This window comes from Anolis sagrei, chromosome 1 (assembly GCF_037176765.1).
Source record: "Anolis sagrei isolate rAnoSag1 chromosome 1, rAnoSag1.mat, whole genome shotgun sequence".
Classification (NCBI taxonomy): Eukaryota; Metazoa; Chordata; class Lepidosauria; order Squamata; family Dactyloidae; genus Anolis; species Anolis sagrei.
Window position 1 is genome coordinate 109,011,665 of NC_090021.1, and position 26,408 is coordinate 109,038,072.

Genomic DNA, 26,408 nt, shown 5'->3' on the forward strand with positions numbered 1-26,408 from the left:
GAATTACATCTGAACTTATCCTAATTGTCATGTGAAAAGGTTTCTGAAATGTCCAAAATAATGCTTTGGACAGCATTTCCAAGGTTTTAGGGACTTCCTTTCAAAGTTCATATACATTACTGAAGCGACAATCCGGTTTGCCAGTTAACTCCTAACAAAAGCACAGAGGAAAATTAACCTTTCACCCAGAGATTGAGATGTGTAGCAATATTCATTTCATTCTAGTGTTTTCATCCAAAGGAAATATCTGGCTAACACAGATGTTTCAGATCATAATAAGTTAAAATAAAGCAAGGAAATTAAATGAACTAAGAATGGATCATTGATCAGTTCAGCCTATAACTACAGGACCATGATCTTACAGCTATAGAACAAGCAGAGAACTTTTGTACTATAAATAGTTCATACAATTCCAAATTTATGACAAAGCAGTAAATCAACAAGCAATGGCATATTAATACAACATGACACAAATCAGAGAGAGCTCCTTAACAAGGAGCCAAATTAGAGCCTAAAACTGTCATGTACAAAGTCTAGAAAAATCACAGCCACCAAAAGGTCTGAATATGAAACAAAATGCAAAAATAGTAGTTCAGCAGCTAAAACGTCACTTTACAACATACCTGCACGCAACATGCCTGCACATAAAAGGATCATAAAAGTTTATTTATTTAACTTGTTTCACATTAGCACTGACCACTTTTGCAACACGGGGCATTCAACACTACCAGTTCACTGACATGGTTTAATGTTACCTACATTATATATATGAGTTGGAGCATTATTTTCAGAAAGTAAAGAAGTATATTTCGCATCTGCAAAAGGGGTGTGAACATATTTAGAAATACCCAGACCCCGAGTCTTGCTTTTCAAAAGCTTTTGAATAGTAAACAGGGAATTTTTTGTCCTGTACAAATTTTCACTACAAAATAAAATCAGGCTTTAATATTATATACCCCAAAAACAAGACAATAATATACATAGTCAAATATCGTATTATAAAATTTGATGTTAAAACTAGACTGAAACCAACTGCAAAACAGATTTCTATTCTACATATGAAAAATTTCATGTAGCAAGTGATTAACAACTTAGTGTATAAATTAAATATTAAATAAAACAATAAATACATTTCAGAAAGCATATTAAAAATAATTCAAAGTGCTACAACAGAAAAAAATCTGATTAAATCAATCATCTTTTAAAATGGAAGTTGCATACTGAGCAAAGTATAAAATTAATCATTACGTACTCAATAAAAATTGTGAGACAAAAACATCACTTCAGCAATCAAGAAAAAATGTCTGTATTTCAAGTGTGGTCCCTTACAATTATGTGGAAAAAAATGATTTACATGACTGGTAAGGAGAAATAACCGTAATGCGTGAAACAAAATAAATATTAAGTACAACTGCACATATACTCTATGCTTAGTTAAATATAAATCTTTTTTTTGAAGGAAACTGTGTACTTACTTTAGCAAGCTATAACATTCATCATTAAAGACTAAATAAAAATTGTGAGGAAAAACCACTACTTCAGCAACTTGGGGGGGGGGGGGAAGAGTAGTATTAAATGAGTAGTGCTATAAGGCTCCTTGCACATGTCTGAAACAAATTATGTAAAAATGATTTATAAGTAGGGGAACTGCCATATTTTTTTAAAAAAAAAATAAGCAGGACTCAGATTATACCCTATATTTAGTTTAGCCTTACTGTTCCCATAAAAGATAGCCTAACCATTCTTTCTATGATGTACACTTTATCTGACACAATTAACATTTCTTCATAGCATGGTTAGCTTGGTTTTTTTAGACACTGCTTCAATTTCTCCTAACACAGAATATTTATTTTGTCTTAAAGTTTAAGTATCACGACACCAAGCATCTAAATGTACAATCTCCCAAGGAGATGCATGTCCACAAACAAGACTGATAATGCTTGTTTCAACTTCTACGCAAATATCTTAATATTTTGCAAAACTAAAGTGCTGGATCAATTTAGTTTTGCTTAAACATGTTCAGTTTAACATGTTTTAAAATGATATTAATATAATTGAATATTATTTTAGGAGAAGAAATCAGTTTATAACTACAGTTACAGAAAGACAGGAATGAAAATAGCTAAAAGGGGCAGAGGATAATTTGTAAACTCAGGTTTCTAACTACAGGCAGATAGGTTATATAGGTTTGTTCTTAAATTGAATTTGTAAGTAAGTCGGAACAGGGACTTTTAAAAGTGTAACTTCAGCCAAACATAGATAGATAGATAGATAGATAGATAGATAGATAGGCAGACAGATAGACAGACAGATAGATAAGATTTGGAGAGGGTTAACACCCCTGTGATGTTTATTTTACTGCCTATATCTCCATTCAGAAGATTTCACCTCATTTTCTGTCCGTGATAATTGGATTTTGCAAAATTTGGCTTGTTGTGGAAACAAGGATTGGTGTTAAAGCTTCATTGGAAACACCTTTTCCCCATGATAACTCTTTCACGAGTGAACATCCCTTCTGAGGGGTAGATATCTCTCACTTCCAGTTGTCTCACCCCCGTTCATAACTATGACTCGTTTCTAAGTCAGACGTTTGTAACTCAGGGACTACCTGTAATGAATTGATAATTATTCTGGGTAGGTGTGTGCTATGTCACCAGGCTAATCACTTTGGGTATATCATCATTTGTTATTATCTTACACAGTGGTCATTGACAAAAGGGCTATTGGTTCTTTCTCTCTGTCTCTCTAGGACAGTGGTTCCCAACCTTTGGTCCTCCAGGTGTTTTGGACTTCACCTCCCACAATTCCTAACAGCTGGTAAGCTGGCTGGGATTTCTGGGAACTGAAGTCCAAAACATCTGGAGGACTAAAGGTTGGGAACCACTGGTCCAGGAAGATGAACAATTTCCTTTAAGTAGTACTGAGGAATGTGTTTTTAATTTAGACTATTTTCTGAAGTTAAAACCAAAATGCAAAGTAAGTTTTCAAACTTTTATTTATTAATAATTAATAATCTCACATATGTTTCTGCCTTTTATGTCTGAAGAATGCATAACATAGGATAAAACCTTTAATAAAATTAAGTGAACAGGTCTGCCATATTTAGTCACCTTTCAAACCCAAAACCAAAAAGGTGAGCCTGATTTTTTTAAAAGAAACAAATTAACTTTGTATCATGGTACGTATGTGCACATTGTATGATCTATGTGCTTTGGAAAAGCTGTACATTTCTTTTTTGGTTTAATGAAAGCTTCCACTACCAGCTATAGTATCCTAAAAAGAATGCTATGGCTCAAATACCTACAATGCATTGTTTAGTTGTCTTGAAAAATGACACTATATCATTACTAGTGTCCAAACTGAATCATCCAAGTCAAGATGAAACATCATTTGCCTGAAATTGTCAATGCCCCCGTCACATTTTTATTGAGTGCATATAGTTATTATTAGCCTTTGTAAATGAACGTCTGAAGTGCTTTCCTGTTCCCATGCTGAATGATGATCTGTCTTATGCTGCAAGGAGTTCAAAGAGGATATATAATAGCTAGACATAAATAATTTTTATGACCACTGACACTGCCAAGGCTGCTCCAACGATGCCATCTGTACCTTCCTTTAGTGTCTATGAAAGTGCCAATAGAATTACACAAACGAGTAAGAACAAACTAATATCTGAAGTGCCATTATTAGACATAAAACTGCAAGTTATGTCAAACAATCACTGTAATTATAACAAAACTATATTCTGAAAAAGCATGGTACTTTTCAAAAGGCTGATACATATAATAAAACGATGGGCACAGTTCAATGTCTTCTCAATATAGTGTAATTATCTGCATGTGGGTCTTACATTATGCTAATTCACAAATCATTCTCACCCCTACTTTAAAGTCCCAAAGCTGTCCTACATAAGCAATCTGTGCTACAACATGAGCAGGCAGGATCACAAAAAGTCTCAAGTGTTCTGTAACCATTCTGCCAGGGAGAGGGTTGTCAAGGACTGCCATATGCTCCTCTTGTTCACACTATAACATGGAAAGCCTGTATGAAGCAGCTTTGGGGCTTTAAAGTAGGTTGGAAGTAAGGTAGGGGGAAGGTTTGGGCACTGTGCAAAGAGGATGGGAATACCAACTTCCATAGCACCCACCAAAAAGACCTCTACACACTCAAAGAATACTTACATGTGAATTGCCTCAACCAGAATTCTGGTGCAGATGTGCAGATAGATAGACCAAAAAATTTGATATCAAATGGCTGCATAAAGATATGTATACCATTTAAGACAAACAGAAGCAGATACACTGTCAACATATTCTTTAAAAACCGCATTGATCTCTGTTGTCATGGAATCACTGCCAATATTAAATGACCTTGTTCATTCAGTTTCTAAACAAGCCAACTATACTAATTCTAATAATTTATTAAGAAGGGAGGAAACTAGAAAAACTAATTAAATTTAATATATTATCTTTTCTGGTAATGCTAGTGTTGGAATAGCTGTACTCTTATCTAAACCAACAAGTTTGAAAGTAATATGAAATAGCTCCCGTTAATGCCTGATACTCCCAATTGCTACATTCATCACATTGTGTGTTCATATGTTTCCAACTTGTTATAGATCCTATCCATGCTAAGATCAAAGTGATTTATACAAGAAAAGGGTCATTATTCACATTTTGGCTATGGGGAGTTAATTACTCCTTCTGGCAATAATGAAATGTCTCTTTTTCAATGAGTGAAATGCATCTTTTCCATGGATTACAAATTACGGAAATTATACCAGCCAACTTTTCCACACTCTGATATGCCATTACACATTTTGAAATCTATGAGTGCTTTTAATAAAAATAGTTACTTCCATATTGTATGTATATCTGCACCACTGATATTTGGCACCTACTTTGGAACAAAGACTTTCCTGTAAGTCAAGTCCTAATATTAATCCTCCATGCACTTTTAGTTTGGTAAGATATATGTAGTAATTTCCTCTCAAAAAGACTGAAACCTTTATGTGTGTGTGTGTGTGTCATAACTGAAGGATACACAGAACTAAATCTAATTTTTAAAATATCTATTGGTATATCACAGGATCTCTGAGATTATGACAAATACAGACGGCATTTGCAAACAATGCTGATAGTATCTGTTCTTCAGTCTTGCTAAAATTAGGCTGCTTTGCATGAAATTACTAAACAATATTATATCTCAAAAATGATGTTACATCTAAACATAATCCAGTTGAGGCTCCTTCTTTGGAGGCTTTTAAACAGAGCCTGGATGGCCATCTGTCACGGTTGCTTTGAATGTAATTTCCCTGGTTCTTGGCAGGGGGTTGGACTGGATGGCCCACAAGGCCTCCTCCAACTCTATGACTCTACGAATCTATAATTATTAAAAATGCTTTTTCCAAGACTCTGTTGGACTTCCCTATGAACACTGGTTTTGTTAGGAAATGTATCCTTTTTCGTTGTGCCATATTGCCTTTCCAGACTGGCAAACAGTAATTCCCACAACTTGCTATTTAAAGCTATTCTATATTTCTATTTAAATAACAATGCCAAACAAAATATAATGCATTTATAAGCCTACTCTTTTTTTAACAAGGCCATTTGTTAGAACTTCTTTACAGCTAAGGACTGAAAATTAAGAAAAATCATTCATAGTAGACAGATTGATATCAATACAAAATTTTGCTTATTCATTTGTTTTACAAAACTGGGACTGAACTACAAGTTAAAATGTATCAATGTAACATATTATTGTCACTACTATAAATACAGTTATACATTAAATTTACATACATAGGTTATTTTGAGGTTAAATGCTTACAATTGTTTAAAATGCTCATACTACCAAGACTGATGTATTTTTGAAGATAAAAAGGAAACTATTACAGTTCATAAATTGTTAGGTTGTAATAGTAAGAGGCAGCATTTTGAACCAACATCTTCAATTTTATATCCAGGTTAAATTTATATTTAGAAGTATGCTTCCAACCAGATTGGTTTGAATTAAATTGTATTTTTGCAGCTGCAACTATGCGCTATAGAGGTATAACTCAAAACATATTTTAGAGAGTGAATTTTAATGGCAAGACAAAGGCATGTGCTAAACCCACTAAAAGGAAAGTGATTTTAAAATGCAGTGCAGTTTCTGTTTTGGTGGATACGTTTAGTTCTCATGAAATCACTACATATTACAACAACCTAAGTAATAAACATAAATGTACAGATATAACAATACTACTTTTCCCAAGCAAATCAAAATATCTTTGGCAAATAAAAACAAAACACTGATCAAAAGCATATTGTTAACAAATACAGTAGAGTCAAGCTTTGCCAACACAAACGGTCCAGCAGAATGTTGGATAAGTGAAAATGTTGGATAATAAGGAAGAATTAAGAAAAAGCCTATTAAATGTCAAATTATGTTATGCTTTTACAAATTAAGCACCAAAACATCATGTTTTAAAACAAATCGACAGAAAAAGCAGTTCAATACACGGTAACGTTATGCAGTAATTACTGTATTGCAATGTATTGAAACAGCTCTGGGTCCAAGCAGGAGGCAGACTGCGTTAGATAATAGAGCATTGGATGACCGAATGTTGGATAAGTGAGACTGTACTGTATAAATGAAATATATACATGGCAGTCCCCAAGTTACTAACAAGATAGGTTCTGTAGGTTTTCTCTTAAACTGAATTTGTATGTAAGTCAAAAGAAGTATATTTTAATCATAACTCTAGCCAGAGAGAGAGAGAGAGAGAGAGAGAGAGCTGCTTTGGATAGCACGGGAAAGGGTTAATACTCCTGTGGTATTTGTTTTTCTGACTGTGCCCCTGTTCAGAAGATTTCACCTCACTTTCTGTCCCTGTGATATTGGATTTTGAAAGATTTGGCTTGGTGTGGAAACAAGAATTGGTGAGAAAGCTTCAGTGGAGCCCCCTTTTCCCCATGTTAACTGTTTCAGATTGGTCAATTTCTCTCACTTCCTGTGGTTTCACCTCCGTTCTTAACTGTGAGTCATAAGTCAGCTGTTTGCAACTTGGGGACTGCCTGTACATCGATTTCAGTCATAGAGCTTTAAACAGTATGCTCAACAGGAGTCATAGTCAAAAAGGTACTGTACTAAAATATGACAAAATTGGACTAAGCTGCTACATTGGAATAGTTAACTGCAAATATATATATATACTATCAAAGTAGTACTATTTTTGGAAAGAAAGAGATTTTGTAAAGGTTTACATTTTCAGCAGAGGAAAAACTAGTTTGGCTCTAGGGAGCCTATAAAACGTCTATGTTGACAACACTTGAAAAAACACTTGAAAAACTTCTCCCAAACCACAAGGGCAAAGTCTCTCATGATATGTAATCTCCATAAATCTGCATTGTATCAGTGAGAAGGAGATATATAAAATCTGGCCCACACAGAAGTATCCCTGAATAGTTTGTTGAATAAAATATGTTACAAGTTGTTTGAAACTAACAAGAGATTGCCTAAAATTTAACTGAGAACATTTGCTCTGTGCTACACTAAGGGCATTCTGTCCCTCTGTAGCAGACAACTGTTGAATGATTGGTCTGGCTCTAGTAGACCCTGGAGTTAGCAGGATAGGAGAAACATGTAGCTTAAATCAGACCCTCTGTATGTTTCCAAGCCAGGCTGTTATGATTAACATTTCTATCAGTGAGAGCAAGACTACTTAAAACAACTGAATGGCTGTGCAAACAAACTTTCTTGCAGTCACTTATATAATGAACCATGTTTGGAAGCAGAGAGCTGATTACGTTTTATTTTTTTCATGGCATATTGATTATTTTGCTGTTGTTGTTTGGTGAGTTTCGTTAAATAAAAGGTATACTCCTCCCAGGCCAAACCCATATGAAGGCTGTGACAGGAAAATTCCCAAGCCAAAATGAAATGTAGGCTCAGCATATTTTCACAAATCGTAATTAGATCTTGCCAGAGATTCCTGGAGCTTACTTTAATAAATGTAAAACTTATGGGAAATTACCTACATCCATACAGAGTACCTCAGAACTGAAACTTAATCTAATGGAGCAGGTGGCATTCTTTTTCTTTCTTTCTTTTTTAACACCCCAAGGACAAATCCATTAAGTCAAGCTACATTAAGAAGAAATGAACTATTCTGCATCTACTTCATCCTATGCCTGCAGCCTCAGGAAGAAGTAGCTATGAGCACACTATTTTTATCCCACCCCATTAAATGCTGTATTTTAAAATTGTTGTGCAGTTCAGTCCTTTAGGTAATCTCAAGATACGATAAGAAAAGAAAGGCTCCAAGTTCAGTTTGATGACAGGATGGATAAGATAATTGATAGAAAGCCTTGAAAGTGAACTCAGCTAAGCTACCAAGTAACTAAAAGGCACTTGACAAAGGAGCAAAATTGCGCTGCCAAGTGTCTTCTGGTTAAAATCCATTCTGACTGTACACTTCTTTGTGTGTATGGAGCTACAAGATGGAAAACAAGAACATCCTTATATAATAGCCTTTGTATCATTACACTACTCCATTTCTCAAAGACCTCACAGTAAGGATGAAATAATGATATGGAAATGGAAATTTTCTCTCTACTCCAACTGGACTCCTCTTATTTAAGTTTTATTATTTCCATGTGCAAAAAGTAAAAGCCAGCTCTGGTCCCTGAGATTTTTGGCATCCCCACTCTACACTTCGTCCAGCAAAACTGGATTTTTTTGGGGGGGAGGGGGCATTTTCATAGCACAGACATGTCAAACCCCGAAACCTGATTTTCACAGCAAAGAGAGTATGTGTAAGAAATTAATAACAAAGCTGAGTCTTTTGTATGCCTAAAATAACATCATTTTCATATTGTATAAATTACATTTTATATCTGATTTTATATACCGTATATATGTATTTTATGAAAAGTGACAGGGAAGCAGTGGATTCAAAAGACCTTTACAAATGCTGGTTTGCAAGATTGTGGTTCTCAACTTGTGGGTCCCCAGGTGTTTTGGCCTACAGGTTGAGAACCACTGCTCTAGGAAGTTGCCATTTCCAACATCCTGTGAGTGTAGGTAAGATGTTTTTACCAATTGTCCCCAACACACGTTGCACCCTCGTGGATGTCTTACCAAGATAATCCCAGCCATGGTTACAATCCAGGGAAAGCATATCCCATATATAAAAAAATAGAAAAAGTTGAATATTCATAAACAATAGATGTGAAAACCAGACTCTGTCAAAACTGAGAAGCAAGTCAGTAACTCAGACGACTACAAATAATTTCTTTTCTGACATCTGTTTTAAACTCTCAATTAAAAACCAAAATTAAAATTTCCCTGTTCTAATTAGGAGTGCAAATTTTGACATGTTGATGCAATGTAGAATTACTTCTGATGAAATGCATCTGCTAGTCTGCCAAAGACAAAATATTTAAAGTAACGAGAGAGACTCAGGAGAAGTTCAGGAAGTCAAGGCTCAGAAGATTGGAAATGACACTTCCTGGTCCTTAGAGTCAAATGGGATAGTGTACAAAAGGTCTGGTAGTGTACAAAAGGTCTGGTTCCTATTTATTTCATGCATTGTTGTAAAAAAAAATAATACATTTTGGAAGGAGGTGTACACCAGCAAACTGCTGCTATTTTCCCTACTGGAAACACAAAAAGGGGCTTCCACTTTTTTTTGTAACAAATCACAATCTATTTTTCATGTGTATGATTAAAAGGGCCTTTCGGTACTTTACTCAGAATAGGCACTGTTTTAACATAACAGAAGCACTAGCCCCTTTTACTCTCTTGGCACTCACCAAGGAGCTGCTACCAGTGCCATTTTCCTGTATAGTGGCCGAGAGAGTAGAGGGTGTTGGTGCTTCTTTTAGGTTCTGTGGGAATGAAGTGGGATCTCATCTTTTGCTACTCTATTCGCAAGAGGGAATGGCTTCTTCTTTGATAAGAGTTAAGATATAGGGCCCCTGGTGGTGCAGTGGGTTAAACCGCTGAGCTGTTGAACCGTTGGCTCTTTGAATCAGGGGAGCAGGATGACCTGCCACTTTTAGACCCAGCAGTTCTAAAACATGCAAATGTGAGTAGATCAATAGGGACTGCTTTTATGGAAAAGTCACGGCACTGAATGACTTTGGAGGCGTTTATGGACAATGCCAGCTCTTTGGCTTAAAAATGGAGATGAGTACCACCCCCAGAGTCGACACAACTAGACTAAATAATATCTACACTGGCCCATGAGTAAGTTTTGGGGGGAGGGTCAATATTTTGACTATATTTTCTGGACTTATACAAGCATATAAACAATATTTGGTGATGTGTGAAATGGCTATTAGTAATCCAACTCCTGAGACAAGACAGATAATTGTGTTCTACACCAATTAAAAAAAAATATCATCTACAAAAATAGTCCCACTATCACAACACAGTCAAAATGTTACAAAAGAACTTTTCATTAAAAGTAATATGAACAAAAATACTCTGCAAGTTAAGGACCAATTGGCAAAATGGACTCTTTCAGAAAATGGCTATTTTTGGTCCATTTCACATGAAACTTGGAATGGTGGTTTAAAAACAACGATAGTTTCAACTATTTAAACTATGATTTCATTTAAAGTCTATGTAAAAGAATTGACAGCCATATGGGCAAAGATTATTAATAGTTACATATTTCTGGCAGGGCCATTTTAGTAAACATTCACTCACCAAGTTTCCACATCAGAACGTAACTTCCCCATCAGTTACATCAGTAACTTCTCCATCGGGACTGTGGCGCAGCTGGCTGGGAGTCAGCTGCATTAAGACCACTACTAACCAAAAGGTCATGAGGTCGAAGCCAGCCCTGATCGGAGTGAGCTCCCGACCAAAATTGTGCAGCTTGTTGTCGACCTTTGCAGCCCAAAAGACAGTTGCATCTGTCAAGTAGGAAATTTAGGTACCACTTATTTGGGGAGGCAAATGTAACTAATTTACGAGGCCATAAAAATCTCCAGGAAGTATGCAAAGAATGTGGAAAGTATTTCATCAGTGTCACAAACAGACAATGAAGTGACAGCTCCCCTGGTGGCCAGAAGCTGGAATGTTTAATTGCCACTGTGTTTGTCTATATATGTTGTGTGTCTATGGCATTGAATATTTGCCATGTATATATACATTGTAATCTGCCCTGAGTCCCCTGCGGCGTGAGAAGGGCAGAATATAAATACTGTAAATAAATAAATACTTCTCACAGCAACTTCCAAGCCCTGGAAGAGGTTGCTGTTGTTTAGGTCTTACCAGTGGGTTGGGGAGGGAGGGAGCAGTGACCATGATCTAGCAATTTGACTCAGTGGAGGGGGGGGGAGATAAGGATATACATATGGATATATTGTACTCTTCATTTTCTTTTCCTTTATGTTCATTATCTGAATTGCCTCTTCCCATCTTCACCTCCAAACAGTAGGAGGCATCAGGTCCTTTTGGAACTTAAGAGCTGCCAAAGGGAGAGGTTTTGGGACATAAAGCAGTAATACATGGAAAATCCTCTGTGCACCAACCAAAAAGGGATATGCATGGATGTAAATAGCATATACATGCACACATACCACTAACACGATAATGGCATTAACTCTTTAGGCTTGTTTAACCATCCTAAATCCTCCATCAAAAGTTTAGACAGTGAGAGATATCTACGAAGCCACAATTCAAATTTTGAAAATGCCATTCTTGAGACAAATATTCTTCTAAAAAGCATTCAAATACATTATAGTCAGAGCCAAGTGATGTACTTCTGCTCGATTCCATGGCACTCGGTTAAATAGATCACTGGATCTTGGCCTAAAATACCATAAACAATATATTACCTGAACTGTCGAGCTAATTTCAGATGCAAAACCTCCTGTAACAGGGGCTTCATGGCTGATCAGCAACCGTCCTGTCTTGGTTACAGACTGTAAAAAAATTAAACAGAATAAGCAAATACTTTTTTCAACTAGAACATGCAAAAATGCAAAATTAGGAACAAAACTAAATCACTACTGTTGAACTTTGTATCTGTAGACTATCTCACCACAAACTTGAGCTCCAACTATCAGTGACTACAAATGCAGACAGTTACAATTCATTAAATTAAAAGGAACTATTATGAACCTAAAGTTCCATGTTTTAAGAAATCGTTGCAAGATGCTCTGACGGTCTTTGTAGTTGAAGGGTGAGGTATAAATATTGTTCACACACACACACGTATTTCCTTCTCTCATAAAAAACAGCATATTAAATCTCTCAGAATCAACCATTAGCCAATTATCTTGTGAGTTTTCCCAGTTTTTCCCAAGGTTACAATAACTTAGTTTACAGTCTTCATTATGGTGCAAGAACTACTACTGACAAGATCACAGCCAGCTACTGACATTTTAGTCATAGCTCTAAGTTTCAGGTTGCTTCAAGAATCTCCCTTCCCCCCTACAGAGAACATCTCAAACAATTATTTCAAATGATTTTCATCCTTTGCTTCCAGCTCTCCCACATATTTCAGCTTCTGATATTATTTGAACTATAACATCTATTTCTCCTCTTTCTGTCTCTTTGACTCCATGTCCCACAACTACCCAAATACATTTGCCTGAGTGGAATTTCAACTTAACACTGTCCGATCAATCATTTACCAGTGTACAATTCTCCCAATTGTTGCAAATGCAGGACCAATAAAAAGTTATGTAATGTCCTCATCCAACCAGAATTTATTGCTTTTTAACAACATCTTCATGTGCAAGTCCAGAATAAAAGAAGCAGTTTTATCTTACTTTTATTACTTGTTTTAACACAGAACCCATCAGCACATTTCACTTCTACCCCAAGGAACAATGATTTTTATGTATGCACACTGTGCAGAAAACATTTATATATGCAATGGTCACACTCTTTAATTTTAAAACACATGCAATATTTTATCTGGAGGAAAATACCAGCAATTTGGTGGTTAAGCCAAACTTTCTAAACGATTAAAATAAGACTGTGGCTATCACAGTTGTGTATTCAACATTTTATCAAATGATATCTCTGCACCATTCTATATAGTATGTTATACTTAGTTCATTCAAAATGTACTGTATTTAAAGGAAAACATCGTTAATATAGTGCTACAACTTAAGATCCTGGAACAACAAGTAGATAACTCACTCAGAAAGCAACAACAAATCAGTAACTATTCTAAACCTTTTCTGTGGAATACAGCCACTCAAAATGCATTTTATACCATGCAGATTGGCACTATGTACTGTATATACTCTAGTATAAGCCTAGTTTTTCAGCCCTTTTTTACGCTGAAAAAGTCACCCTCGGCTTATACTCGTGTCAAGGTTGTTTATTATTTTTGTTATTATTATTTTTATTATATTTATCATTTTACTCTACTATTATTATTACATTTATTATTTTACTCTATTACTGTTATTATTACATCTCCATTATTTTACTCTATTATTATTACATTTCTTATTTTACTCTATTACTATTGGAAGGATACATAAGCACATTTACATTAAAGAAGGTTAGAATAATGGTTTACTCAAAGTTGGGCGGTCTTATCTTAAATTACAGTTTTATGTAAATATTCAAAAACATTTAACCTACTGATGCCTCAATTAGTATAATTGTATTGGTATCTATTTTTATTTTGAAATTTACCAGTAGCTGCCGCATTTCCCACCCTCGGCTTATGTTCAAGTCAATCCGTTTTCCCACTTTTTTGTGGTAAAATTAGGTGCCTTGGCTTATAGTCAGGTCGGCTTATACTCAAGTAGTTCAAAAGTTTTACATCTTTTATGAGGTCACAAAAGACTTAACAAGTCGCCCTTTAAGATGCACTAGTTACCTATTCAATTTTTCAACTCTATATCAGAAGATTCATAGACCTAAAAAACTACTTTGGTTCATTTCTAACAGAACCTTATTAAAATCAAAAGACTCAGCAAAATAAAGCTACCTCAAATGCATTTTTTAATCCTGAAGGTTTATTTGACTTACTCACCATGGTGATTTGCTACACTACACAATTTAATTATACATAACATGACATGGTTCTTTTTTTTTTCTTTAGCCACAAGCCAGCTTTTTAAAGGACTGTATAGATACTTAGAGGGTATAAAGCAACCTTCGAAGTACTATAATTAATCACAAATTATTTTCAAAGGATTACTTTAGCATATGAAAACCATTTCATCCAAAATAATCTGCCTTTCACTAATAATACATTAATAACCTGTCATACAATAAATGTTTACCAGAATTAAAAGCCATAAAGATCAATCGTATTTCCTTCCTGTTAAGTATATACAAGACTGAACCCACTGCCCTTCACAATGAACCACATCTATAGTTATTCTGGTGTATATACTGTCTGACTTCACTATCCATATTCACTGTCTGAGTTCTTACACTTGAGAATTATTTAGACATATATGCATCATTCTAAAGTGTAAATAACACTGAAACAACAGGCACATACTTTTGCAGAAACATGCTTAGAATTGCATTGTGTATTGGGGAAAAAATGTCCTTTCAGCTATGAAGCAGAAAGATAAACAGAAAAGGTAATAAAAATAAAAAGGATCATTGTTACTCTGCATATTTATAAGGGACCAACTTCTTCTAATTCTAGAAAAATGTTTCAGACATATAAAAAAGAAAGCAAGATATGTAGAGAGATGAATTTTTAAACTGCCAAGAACTTCCTGTTCCAGACCATTCTCTGAATATACCCTGCAAACATGGCGACAAATGCAGTGACACTGCCATAGTCTCCAGATGGCCTTCTCGCTATCAATATCTTACGAAAAAAAATACTACATAAAATCAAATTAGTGAATAGAAAACAGCATTCTCCAACCCAGCACCCTCCAGATATTTTGGGCTACAGTCGTTATTTTTCCTGAAAACTGGTCACGTGGGGAAGGACTTATGTGAATCAAAATTTTAAAAATCTAAAGGAGGTCAAATTAAGACATGCTCTTTAAAGTACAATTAGTACAGCAGAGCCAAAACTCAGTTTAACCTCCAGTGGCCTCTAGTGGTGAAGAATTATTATAATAATTACACCTAAACTTTCAGATTATGCAATCCATCACATGACTCATTTTGCTAGTTGTTTCTGAAATCAATGGAATACATCTAGATGTGAATATATGTAGAATAAAAAGACAATTGTTATTTTTCCCTACATAAAGTCCTATTTCTCCACTATGTCAAACCACAAATACAGCCTTGGATTCTCAAATGCAAACCAGAAAAATTTAAACATTTACAAATTTTACCAAGTTGCCAAAGCTTTTGTACAGGAGCATGGTAACAATCTGCATCTAGGATCAGTCAAATTACCAATACACTCATGTATATGTCTAGAAATTATAGACAAAAAATTAACCCCAAAAACGTGGGTTCACTTATCAATGTAACTTAACTTTTTTTTTTTAAAGGAACCAACCATCTCTTTTTCTGAGTAGTGTGGTCAAAGGCAAGATCTATTAAGTATGTCCTGGAATAACCTAAAAAAAGACTCTGACCACACCACCCCCTACTCTCTACATTGCGGCACCACCTCTGGCCTTTTTGAATGCCTGAGTGGGGAAATGGCAATAGCCAAGAGACAGCTGCCCTCTGAGGCAGCATTGGTGTTTTCCCCCTCTCCAAGGAATGTGTCTTGACTTATCCATGTGTCATATCAAAATTCATTAATTTGAAACTCCTAAACCTGCCCTCAAGTTATACATAAAGTCAATTTATAGAAGAATATATATAGTAAGTGTAGAGCAGTTCACTGCTTCCTGCTCTGTTGAAATCACCAGTCTTCCAAGTGATCATTCACCCTGTGTAAAATATAGAGAAATTAAGCAATAAGCAGAATTGTTCAAGAGCAGTCCCTCGATTGTGGAAGACATATCTAAGAGCCATATCCAATTGCCATCTTTATTTATCCTTTGAGTTTACTAAATATTAAATGTTTTCCATTGTAAACTGTCTTGTGCAGAATAATTGTCAATCTAGTTCTGATTGGTGAAATTTAAACTAATACTACATAGTCAAGTACGATTGCATTCTTTAAAGTTATATGAACTCACCTTGCATACAGTCTCTGCATCCCAAGGAATAATTGTCTTCAAATCAATTACTTCACAGGAAACACCAAGCTTCTCCTGAGCCATAACTGCTACCTCTTTGATTACATGAACCTACATATTATGGAAAATGGGACAAGCAAAGGGTATTCATTTTACGTAACTGTAAAAGCTTTTAATTTTATCAAATGTTGGAGGGTTGCAAATCTGAATAAACTGTCAGAAAGAAATATACTCTGAATTGTTCTTGACACTGTTTCTGCAATTCCCAAAAATACTAGAATAATATTATTATTATTATTATTATTATTAATAATAATAATAATAATAATAATAATAAACTTTATTTCTAGACCTCCCTTTCCCCCTGAAGGGACTTAGGGCAGTTTACACATACAAAATGGCATGCAGTCAATGACACAGGTAAGTAGAAATATATCAAAATAATACACAATAAAGCAACAGTAATAACAGTGAGCTTACAACAAAGAATTAAGCATTGTGATGAAAAAATAAAACAATCCAATCCAATAAGACATAGTTAACTAAAACATAAGTAAAAATTAGAAAGATCTCCATGTTTGACAGCTTTACTTCACCCATTTAAGCAAGCCTCTCCCCAAAGCCCTCTTAACAAAAGGATGAGGAAAAGCATGATGGGATTGAGTGTACTCCTTGACAAAGCTGTAAACATTCTGCTCAATACATTCCCCTTTTTCCAAACTAGTAGGAGATTGGCTGCTTAGTGATTGTGTCGCTTAGTGATGGTGCCAAAGACCTCCATCAGCTCATATCAACCCTTCAAAATTTTTCTCACTGGAACTCCAATTGAATGAGGTTTTACTGTTGGCATCTACTATATGATAGGGTCATATATAAATTAAAGCCATTAAAACACATATATGTATGTATGTGCATGCATATGAGGATGTTTGTGTGTGTAAACACACACATTAATGAATTAATTAATGTTGAGGCTTCTTCTGTTGCCGAAACCCTAAACTTAGAGCAAAATGCTACAGTGCCTACTAGGGTAAATTCAAGGAAATTTATATATGTGTTTTGACTTTGACTTTATATTTAGTAACTGATTCAAAGGGTCTACTCTACCCAAGATTACAAATTGGTTTTAAATTGGATTATGAAAACTGTTGGCCTTATTACATAAAGTCCTGCTGAAATAATGTGAAAAGTAAATAATGAGTGAAAGGTTAATTTAAGTCTCGATTATTTCAATGTAAACTGAAACTAATTTCCAACCCTGTCTATTTTACTTTTCCAGTTTTAATCCCCATCACTGTTGTTTAAAAGAATGCTGCCAGGAAATATTCTTAATATTTATTTCAAAACTCACCAGTATCTCACAAGTTTTACTGACCTGAGTACCCCAAGCCACCAGTGTGACATCACTTCCACCCTGAAGTACTTCTGCTTGAGAAAGTGGAATATAGTATGGTTCCACTGGGACTTGCTCCACTGAACAAATGGAAAGCAAAGTAATTTAGATCCTCTAAATGTAAAACATTTAAACATACAGGTAACTAAACTCATGAAACAACATTTATCAACCTTTAGTAGATGTGATACAATTTCTAGATTTTCTACATACAGCCTGCTAGACTCATTCTTTCATTCTATGCATTTTTCAGAACAAGAATTTTATTTGCCACTGAAGTAGGAAAACATCTGAACCCTGGTTACAAACAACTCGTTTTTTCCATCTTACCTGCTATGTCACTATAACAACCAATGATGCAAGTCATTTATTTCTACACTGCTCATGTCGTATGTGGCAGAATTACATTAAACTGAAAAGGTCATGAGGCGTAAGAATAGATTCACTATGAGATACTTAAACCATGATAATGTCAAGATGACTGTTTTTCCCCTCAATGCTGCCACTATGTACTATTGACAGAGCATGACAATGCCAATTAAAAAAATATAATCAAACACCTTTATTTAAATGTGCATGTTTTCTAAAAGCAGTTTTCCTTTGAATAAGGTCATAGTGGCAGCATTCTACATTTAAATTATGAAAATCATCACAACATACATCACATGGTTTATTCCCAGATTCACAAGTCTCACTCTTCAACCATTACCATCCTTTTGCAATTAAAGGATACTAATGTGTATTTTACTATGAATATTAATTATGCACATGGTCCAGAATGTGTAGATAGGATTCAGATCAGTCAAAACTTAAGCCCCATTAAGTCTAGAACTAATCACTTATTTTCTTTGGTTCTGTTCCATTATTGGGGCGGAGGCCACTAGGGGGCACTAGAGAATGAGGGACAGTCCATTTTATGGGAATGGGGGATGGGTTGAAGGAGGGAAACCAATTCCTCCTCATTTTCTGCTATTCCCCTCACCCATGTCCCCATTGTGGAAACAACCCTCGTTTATGATATGGGAAGTGGGGAAAGAAAATAACCAGTGAAAACGGAAAAAATGGTTTTCCTCCTTCAACTCCCCCCTCCTGTAAAATGGCCTATCCTTCTCTCTAGTACCCCCTAGTGGCCTCCGCCCCAATAATGGATCAGTACCTTTTCTTCTCTCGAATGTTTCCAGTACAGGAAAACATGGCACTACAACAGTGCGAAAGATCCATATGTTTTTCTTTGTAGTGAACATTCATTATATAAGGAAAACCAGCTGGACAATGGGAAGCCCAATGTTTTCATTATGGGATTGACATCAACTAGCAAAAGTAATCTAGTACATACTGCCAGGTGTGCAGAAGTCAGTTTGTTATTGGAGAGATGGGTAAAGGATTAAATCCTTCTATATGGACCTGACCACACACCAGTATCTTCCTTCAAGGTTTGCTGTATATTTCACTACCAAAAACACAATGCTTCCCACAATGTCAGGGGAAGATAAGACAGGATTGCAGCATTCTTCATTTCAGAGAGATAAGTCTCATTGCATTACCATTTAATTTCAGGCAGATAGCTAAAAACATTTTAATACAGCTTTTACTTTTTGTAAAAGAAAGGAATGGTTCAGTTTCAGTCCCTTAATATTCAGGTATGTTTGCTCTGCTTTTAATACTATGCATTGTAAAAATGTGGTTTTAATAGTTTATATATATCAATATGTATGAATAGTGAAAGGCAGCTTATAAATATTTTTATATATACATGAAAGTGTATCTAAACACCAGTGTATCTAAAATTCCCTTTACTACAAACATAAAACTCTTCCACCTCTATGACCAGTTTATCTCTCCACAAACTCTGTTTGGCCAATCTTAAAACCTCCCAAATAAAACAGTGAAATAATCCCCAATCTGAAATCATAGACTTACTGGTGGCATTTTACATTCCTATTTTACCAAAACAAAGTCCTATTGATTTAATTGCATTTATCATGAGCTCAGTTTAAATATAGCTTGCCATGTATACATTGGCACACAAAATCATGGTTTAACATATTTATAAAATGTCAAGTCTCAAAAGAAGGCAAGGGCAAACTGCCTCTAAACAAAGATTACCAAGAAAAGCCTGTGGTTAGTTAACTTTACTATAGCATTAAGACATAAATTATTTAAAGACAAATGACAACAAAAATTAAGAAGACTAGCATCTTCTATAAAGTCGTCTCAATTTTTGTATGTCAACCAATGTACAGTTTAACGAACTGAAACACTCCCAAATATATTGTATATACATATAATATTTATAATATTGTAATGTAATGCAATATAATACTACTAATAATAATATATTATAATTATATATTTATATTACATGTAATATTACTAATAATATTACAGTATAATTGATATAGTGCAATATAGCAACATATAAAACTGATATTGTACTATGTTAATAATATATTGTATGTATATATACCTTGTAAGCCGCTCTGAGTCCCCTTCGGGGTAAGAAGGGCGGCATATAAATGTCGTAAATAAATAAATAAATGGAGCATTAACACAATCTGACTATCCAAAGCATCACTGAAGCCAAGTGATTTAATTTCAAAGAAATATAGAATTACAGGGTAAATTACAAAGTCCTTAATATCAAAGCAAATGTTGGAAAACTATTATTGAAGAGTAACTGAAAGCAAAAGGATTGTAAGCAAAATTAGAGTATACTTTATATGTAAACATTAAACATTTTACATTGTGTGGAAACACATTTTACCTGCTGCTCTGTATAGTATCTTTGGTTCAAAAAATATGCAAGGGTTTTTATCTTCTATGCATGATAGTAAAAGGCCTTTTGCTTCAATAGGACCTCTTGGAACAACAACCTGAAAAAAGGAAATGGATTAATGGCCAAAGCAAAATAAATTCTCAAGCAGCACTATTTCAGTAATATTCTTATACTTGTAACCCAACTGTGAAAAATTACCATTACTGAGGCACCAAAATTAACACAAAAACATGGCATAGCCCACAAATCTACATCGGGGCCAATGTAACAATTTTTAGAGAGCGAGAGAGCAAGAGAGAGAGAGAGGGAGGGAGAGAGGGAACAAACTTACATATCTCTTAACAATGGATGATGGCAAACACTATATTTGTAAATATAAAAGTCAAATTATGTATCTTGGTTGTTTGGTATGTTCGATTCACAAGGAATTGGACCAAACTTGGACCAAAATATTCTTCATGCCCAAACTTAAAATAATTGTAAGCCTTCAACTATAAAATCTATCCTGTTTTGAAACGAGAGCCCCCAAAAGTTGTTTTTAAATGTATGTAGTGCTAGGATGCAACCAGAAGAGGGTAGCATACAGATAGAAATTATTAGCATTTGGCCTATATGTATGAAGCGCTCAGATGAAAACACAAGGGAGAAGTATATAGATAGAAAGAATTCTTTACAATGTCAGCTACCCCATAAGGCTCTAAAGGCCACAGTCAGGACATCGACCCCACAAGGAAGTAAGACATTTAAGAGCCAAAAAACATTTCAATTCAAATATGCTTTACTTCAGTAGCTGGAGGAATTAATGTGGGAGTAGGTTTTACAGGTAAAATGATGATTTGGTTAACATAGAAACAGAACCTCAAAACCAAGCACTGAAACATGCAATACTATGTTGTAACAATCATCCAAAAGCAATTAATTTAAGACAGCTTGAATTCACTCAACAAAGTAATATTCTGAACCTAAGATTATTCACATGTTCTGTACTGCTTGCTCCATTACTCGACGGCATTACCTGAATGCTTCCATTAATTGAAATTTGATGTATGTCCCTAGTTTAACATCAGTACTGAGTCCCCTTTGGGGTGAGAAGGGCGGCATATAAATGTCATAAATAAATAAATGAAATAAATACTTTTGGAATGGCACTATCTTGCATTACCACAATTCTTTTAGATCATGGTCAACTAGTCTTTGATATTGCTGATTAATGGCAGCACACATGACTTTGATCTTCAGAGCACTACTATGGATTACATAGCCCAATGAAGCAACACTCCTCTTGGTGTCTTTAGTTTTTAGGCCTGTTCCTGGGGTTATTTGAGGTGCCAATTCAGAAATTGCATAGACCACATCAGCTCTAGTTTCTTAGATATGGTTATCATGATTTTCCATGATGACTGATATATGGCATTTGTTCTGCATCATAAAAACTAGAGCTGATAGGAGAAAACTGGCACTATTTCTGAAATCAACAGATCAAATATACAGACAGTCCCCAATTTACAAACATCTGACTTATAAACAACTCATAGATAAGAACAGGGGTGAGGCAACAAGAAATGAGAGAAATCTAACCCTCAAATGGGAAATTCATTCCTGGAAGAGTTATTAACACGGGAGAAAGATCTATGCACAGGTTAATGTAATTATGTCCTAAGTCACAATGGAAAAATATATATAAGAATGGTAAATAGCCACAACAATATGGTAAAATCCTTTCTGTACCTTTAGTCCTGGACAGTGAGCGAAAAAGGCTTCTGGGCTCTGGGAATGATATAAAGCACCATGCCCCACACAACCCCAAGGGGCTCTTATCGTCAGACTTCCACAATTAAAGAGATCTCCAGAGCGATAGCGATACTTTGCAGCCTCATTAACAATCTGAAGGAAAAAAATGTGTTTGCATGTAAGTGCCTGTGCATACCAACATACACATAATATGAGGAAGTTGCTGAACCGTAAAATACACATTATATTTTATATACTTTCCCCTATGTCAGGTTTTTAGTTTATGTTTAAAAATCCAAAATAAAGCAGAAACAAAACACTCCAAATAGTATGAATAAGGAGAATGTCCAGTGTTAAATGAAAAAAGGCATCTGGCATAATTATCTTTCCCATCAGAGGGGACAAGACAGTCATTTTTAAATATCTGAAAGAATACTACATTGAGGAGAAGGCAAGCTTGTTTTCTGCTACCCAGGAGACAAGGACACAGAACAATGAATTCAAATTAAAGCAAAAAAGATTCCACCAAGACATTAGGAAGAACTTTCTGACACAGTTAGTCCTGTTCAACAGTGGAATCTGCTGCCTCGGAGTGCAGTGGTTTAAAGCAACGGCTGGATGGACATCTATTAGGGATGCTTTGATTGTTTTTTTTTTTCCTCCAATGCACAGGTTGGACTGGATGGCCCTTGGGGTCTCTTCTGACTATGATTATGATTCATTCCTCAGAGGGTTGGGAAACTGGGAGGCATTATATTTTGAATCTGTATCTTGCACCATTCACATGAAATTAACAATTGGGTGATCTAATTCATTCCCACAATTTCACCAAGGGAACCTTCACATTTCTAGAAGTAACAAGTAAACCCAAATGCAACCCTATCTTTATTTTACAATTATTTTCATAATAAACAAGAATTCATACATTGGTGGACTTATACCATTTGATTTATGAAAGTAGCATACATTCTTTTAGCATATTAGAAGCAGTAGCAACAATCACAAACATCAGTATGCAAAATTCCTCACAGTTCTGGCAGTTTTACATTTCTTGAAGTCAGTTTCACTGCTGTATGTGTTCGATCTCATCTGTAACCAGTTTCATTACTTTACAGCAATGATTTTCAGCCTGTGGGTTCCTGGATGTTTTGGCCACTTTACCAGCTGTTAGGATTTCTGGGAGTTGAAGGCTAAAACATCTGAGGACCCACAGGTTGAGAACCACTGCTTTACAGGAAATCAGCTTGAGAGCACTGATTTTTCCCCTCATCTTCAGCATCCTAAAATATACACTAACCTGATCAAAGGCTGGAAATATGTAGTCAGCAAACTGGATTTCAGCAATGGCAGTAGCACCAGCGACAGCAACTCCAATGCCAAATCCTACAATTCCTTGTTCACACAAGGGAGTATTGAAGATTCTATCTTTACCTACAAAAAAACACATATTTTAATGATATCATGTACATTGGCATCGAATAGCTGCCTGTGTTGTAAACCACCTTGAGTCACTTTCGGGATCGAGAAAAATGGGGTTGCAGTATCATAAATAAATAAATAAATACAGGATTTGTGAGGTGGTGTTATATGAATTACTTCTAAGTTAGAAATAGTGAGGAAAGAGTAAAATATTTATAAATTAAGCTTTGAAGTTTAAAATATATGCATAAATTTTCGCTTATGATGTAATACAAGTAAAACAGGTGGGCTCAAAACACCTCCATATCCTTTTTTTCCCAATTTCGGATAGATGAACAAGTCAATATCTATTGTGTTCTAGTTGCTTATCAGATTTAAGACTGTTTATCATTCCCAGTTATTGTAATAGGCCCAGAATGAAACAATCTGTATTCTGCTTCAATAGCTTACATCTATGACAAATAAAAAATATAAGACTGAAGCAGAATAGCTCACTTTTAAACTAAAGTTTTAGACAGTAAAATGGAGCCATACTTTCATAAAGAACAACTTCTTAAACAAAGTTTTGTCATGTAAAGGGGCTCAAGCAGGAAAAGAGGAACCTGTACAGCAATCTGATAGATGATTCATCACACACTGTAAACTCACCATATTTGTCTCTCAAGCCAACAGTGCACCTGAAGACTCCGCCAAAGGACACATCTTCTCCAAATATTACTGCAGGTACACAGTAAGTACACAATAAGAAATTAAATAAATACTTGCTCAGATACGGGTTAATAGACAAGGAGAATGGTAATATTTGCAAAAATTGACAAGAGGAAGAAATGTCAAATTCAGTTTTACAGGTTTACCATGTTTGTCAGAAGCCAAGATAAACTTTATACTTTCCTCCTCAAAATCTAGCTATATGATTTTTGTATGTGTAAGCCACTACAGCCTGCTTCAAAGAGAAACAGTTTTCGAGGACAGCAACAAGATCCAATGCAGAAAGACAATTCTCATCTAAAATTTCTGCCTTTTACCAGTTTTACCCAAACACCAACAAATTCCTCCACTTGTGATAAAAGAAAGAGAAAGCCAGGATGTTTCACATTTAAGAGTGTGTAATCAACAGATAAGGCCTCTAAGCTAGATATCTCCAAAGTAAATACATATATACCTGCAGTAGGATCTCTGGATAAGGCATTATCCAAGGCACTTGTTATAGATTGGAAAAGGTTCATTTTCTGTGTCTGGCCTGTACAGGGAGATGTAGAGAAACCAAATGGTTTAGGAACATAAATACCAAATGCTTTCAATATTAGCACCCGCCAAACAACATGGTCCATCTGGAAATCAACAGACCACACTAAAAATTATCCTCTACTAGATCTTGGCTCTCACCACTAATCAAGCAACCCATTACAACTGTAATTTCTGGGAAGTTCAAATTCAGTATTCTGATTTGGGCACATAACACTATGTAACAAAATTTGAAAAAAAATCTGTTCCTGGATTGAAAGTGTTATTTCCTGTTTAATTGTGTGGTACTTACTTTGAAAGTAGTTATTTGTAGCTTACTCTTTTTGTGGCTGCCACAAATGATGTTGACTTGGTTGAGATTCTATGAGATATTCATTGCAAAACTATAACCAAACGTTTTGCAGGAGGGCCAAAACCAAAGTTTTTGTAGTTTAATAAACTCTCTCCATGTTTTTATGATAGAATCAATTAGGAAATGGTATTTATAATCCATATGGATTGTGAAACTGAAGTGGGTCATTTCCTTTTGCGATGAGCAATGAAAATATAGATCTGTTCAACGGCAGAATAGATGATTTGGAGAGCTGGACTCTCCTTCTTTGGAAACAGAGGTTGGATGGGCATCTTTTACAAGTGTTGTGATTCTGTATTCCTGCAAGGCAGTGTGTTGGACTAGATGTCCCTTGTGATCCCTTCCAACTCTATGATTCGAAGTACCACAATCTCTCTATTCATACAATCATTGCCATGTTCAAAGTATGAACTCGGATATTAGTCCAAATCTGGGCCAAGTACTTCTACCTCTTTCGTTACAAGTATCAAGGAACAGTATTTCCCCCAGCAGCCCAATTCAGAGCTACAAGGCAAGCCAGGTGGGAATTTAAAGGGCCCAAATCCAGGCTATACACTCATCTAAGGCCCTTTGACATTATTTTATTTATTTATTCATTTAATTTATATCTCGCCTTTCTCCCACAATGGGATCCAAGATATCAGTAGCTGTACTATTCCAGTTTTAACTGTCATGGCAATGTTACATGGAGTGCTAGGCTCTCTGGTTTGCTGGCTGAGGATTGAAGCTGGTCCTCTGTATCCACAGATTCATTCTGTATCTAGGTATTCATTCATCTGTGGTATAAAAATATAACTGCCAAAACCTGAAAATCAAATGCCGATTTTCCCATTTTCTATTGTGTATAATGGGTCTTGAGCCTCCACGAACTTTTGTATCCATGGGCACCAAACCACCACAGATACACCCATTTTAAAGGTAAAAATTTCCCCTTGACATTAAATCTAGTCATGTCCGACTTTGAGGGGTGGTGCTCATCTCAATTTCTAAACCAAAGAGCCAGCGTTGTCCATAGACACCTCCAGGGTCATGTGGCCAGCATGACTGCATGGAGCACCATTACCTTCCCAGAGAAGTGGTACCTATTGATCTACTCACATTTGCATTTTTTTCAAACTGCTAGGTTGGCAGAAGCTGGGGATAACAGTGGGAGCTCACCCCACTCCCCAGATTCAATCCACCGACCTTTCGGTCAGCAAACTCAGCAGCTCAGTGGTTTAACCTGCTAAGCCACCACGGGGATTCGACACCCATTTTAGCCCTCCCTAAATGGCGCATCTCAGGACTTTACATGATGTTGTCGTGTCAGTTAAAGTGGAATCATGGTGATATCATAATTGTGCTGTGTGAATGCCATCATAACGTAGATCTACACTTAAGTAACAGTGTAGTTTGACATGTCTGAAT

At 35.5% G+C, this 26,408-nt stretch overlaps 1 protein-coding gene across 1 annotated transcript in view; it reads right to left on the reverse strand.

Moving 5' to 3' along the window:
* Positions 1–26,408, reverse strand: part of BCKDHB (branched chain keto acid dehydrogenase E1 subunit beta) — a 42,279-nt gene that overhangs the window by 15,075 nt on the left and 796 nt on the right. The window contains exons 2-9 of the mRNA XM_067467702.1: positions 24,567–24,644; positions 24,053–24,121; positions 23,283–23,416; positions 21,983–22,138; positions 20,243–20,351; positions 17,461–17,558; positions 16,086–16,196; positions 11,835–11,921 (exon numbers count right to left, since the gene is read on the reverse strand). Coding sequence (XP_067323803.1) covers positions 11,835–11,921; positions 16,086–16,196; positions 17,461–17,558; positions 20,243–20,351; positions 21,983–22,138; positions 23,283–23,416; positions 24,053–24,121; positions 24,567–24,644 — 842 coding nt within the window. The remainder of the gene's footprint in view (positions 1–11,834; positions 11,922–16,085; positions 16,197–17,460; positions 17,559–20,242; positions 20,352–21,982; positions 22,139–23,282; positions 23,417–24,052; positions 24,122–24,566; positions 24,645–26,408) is intronic.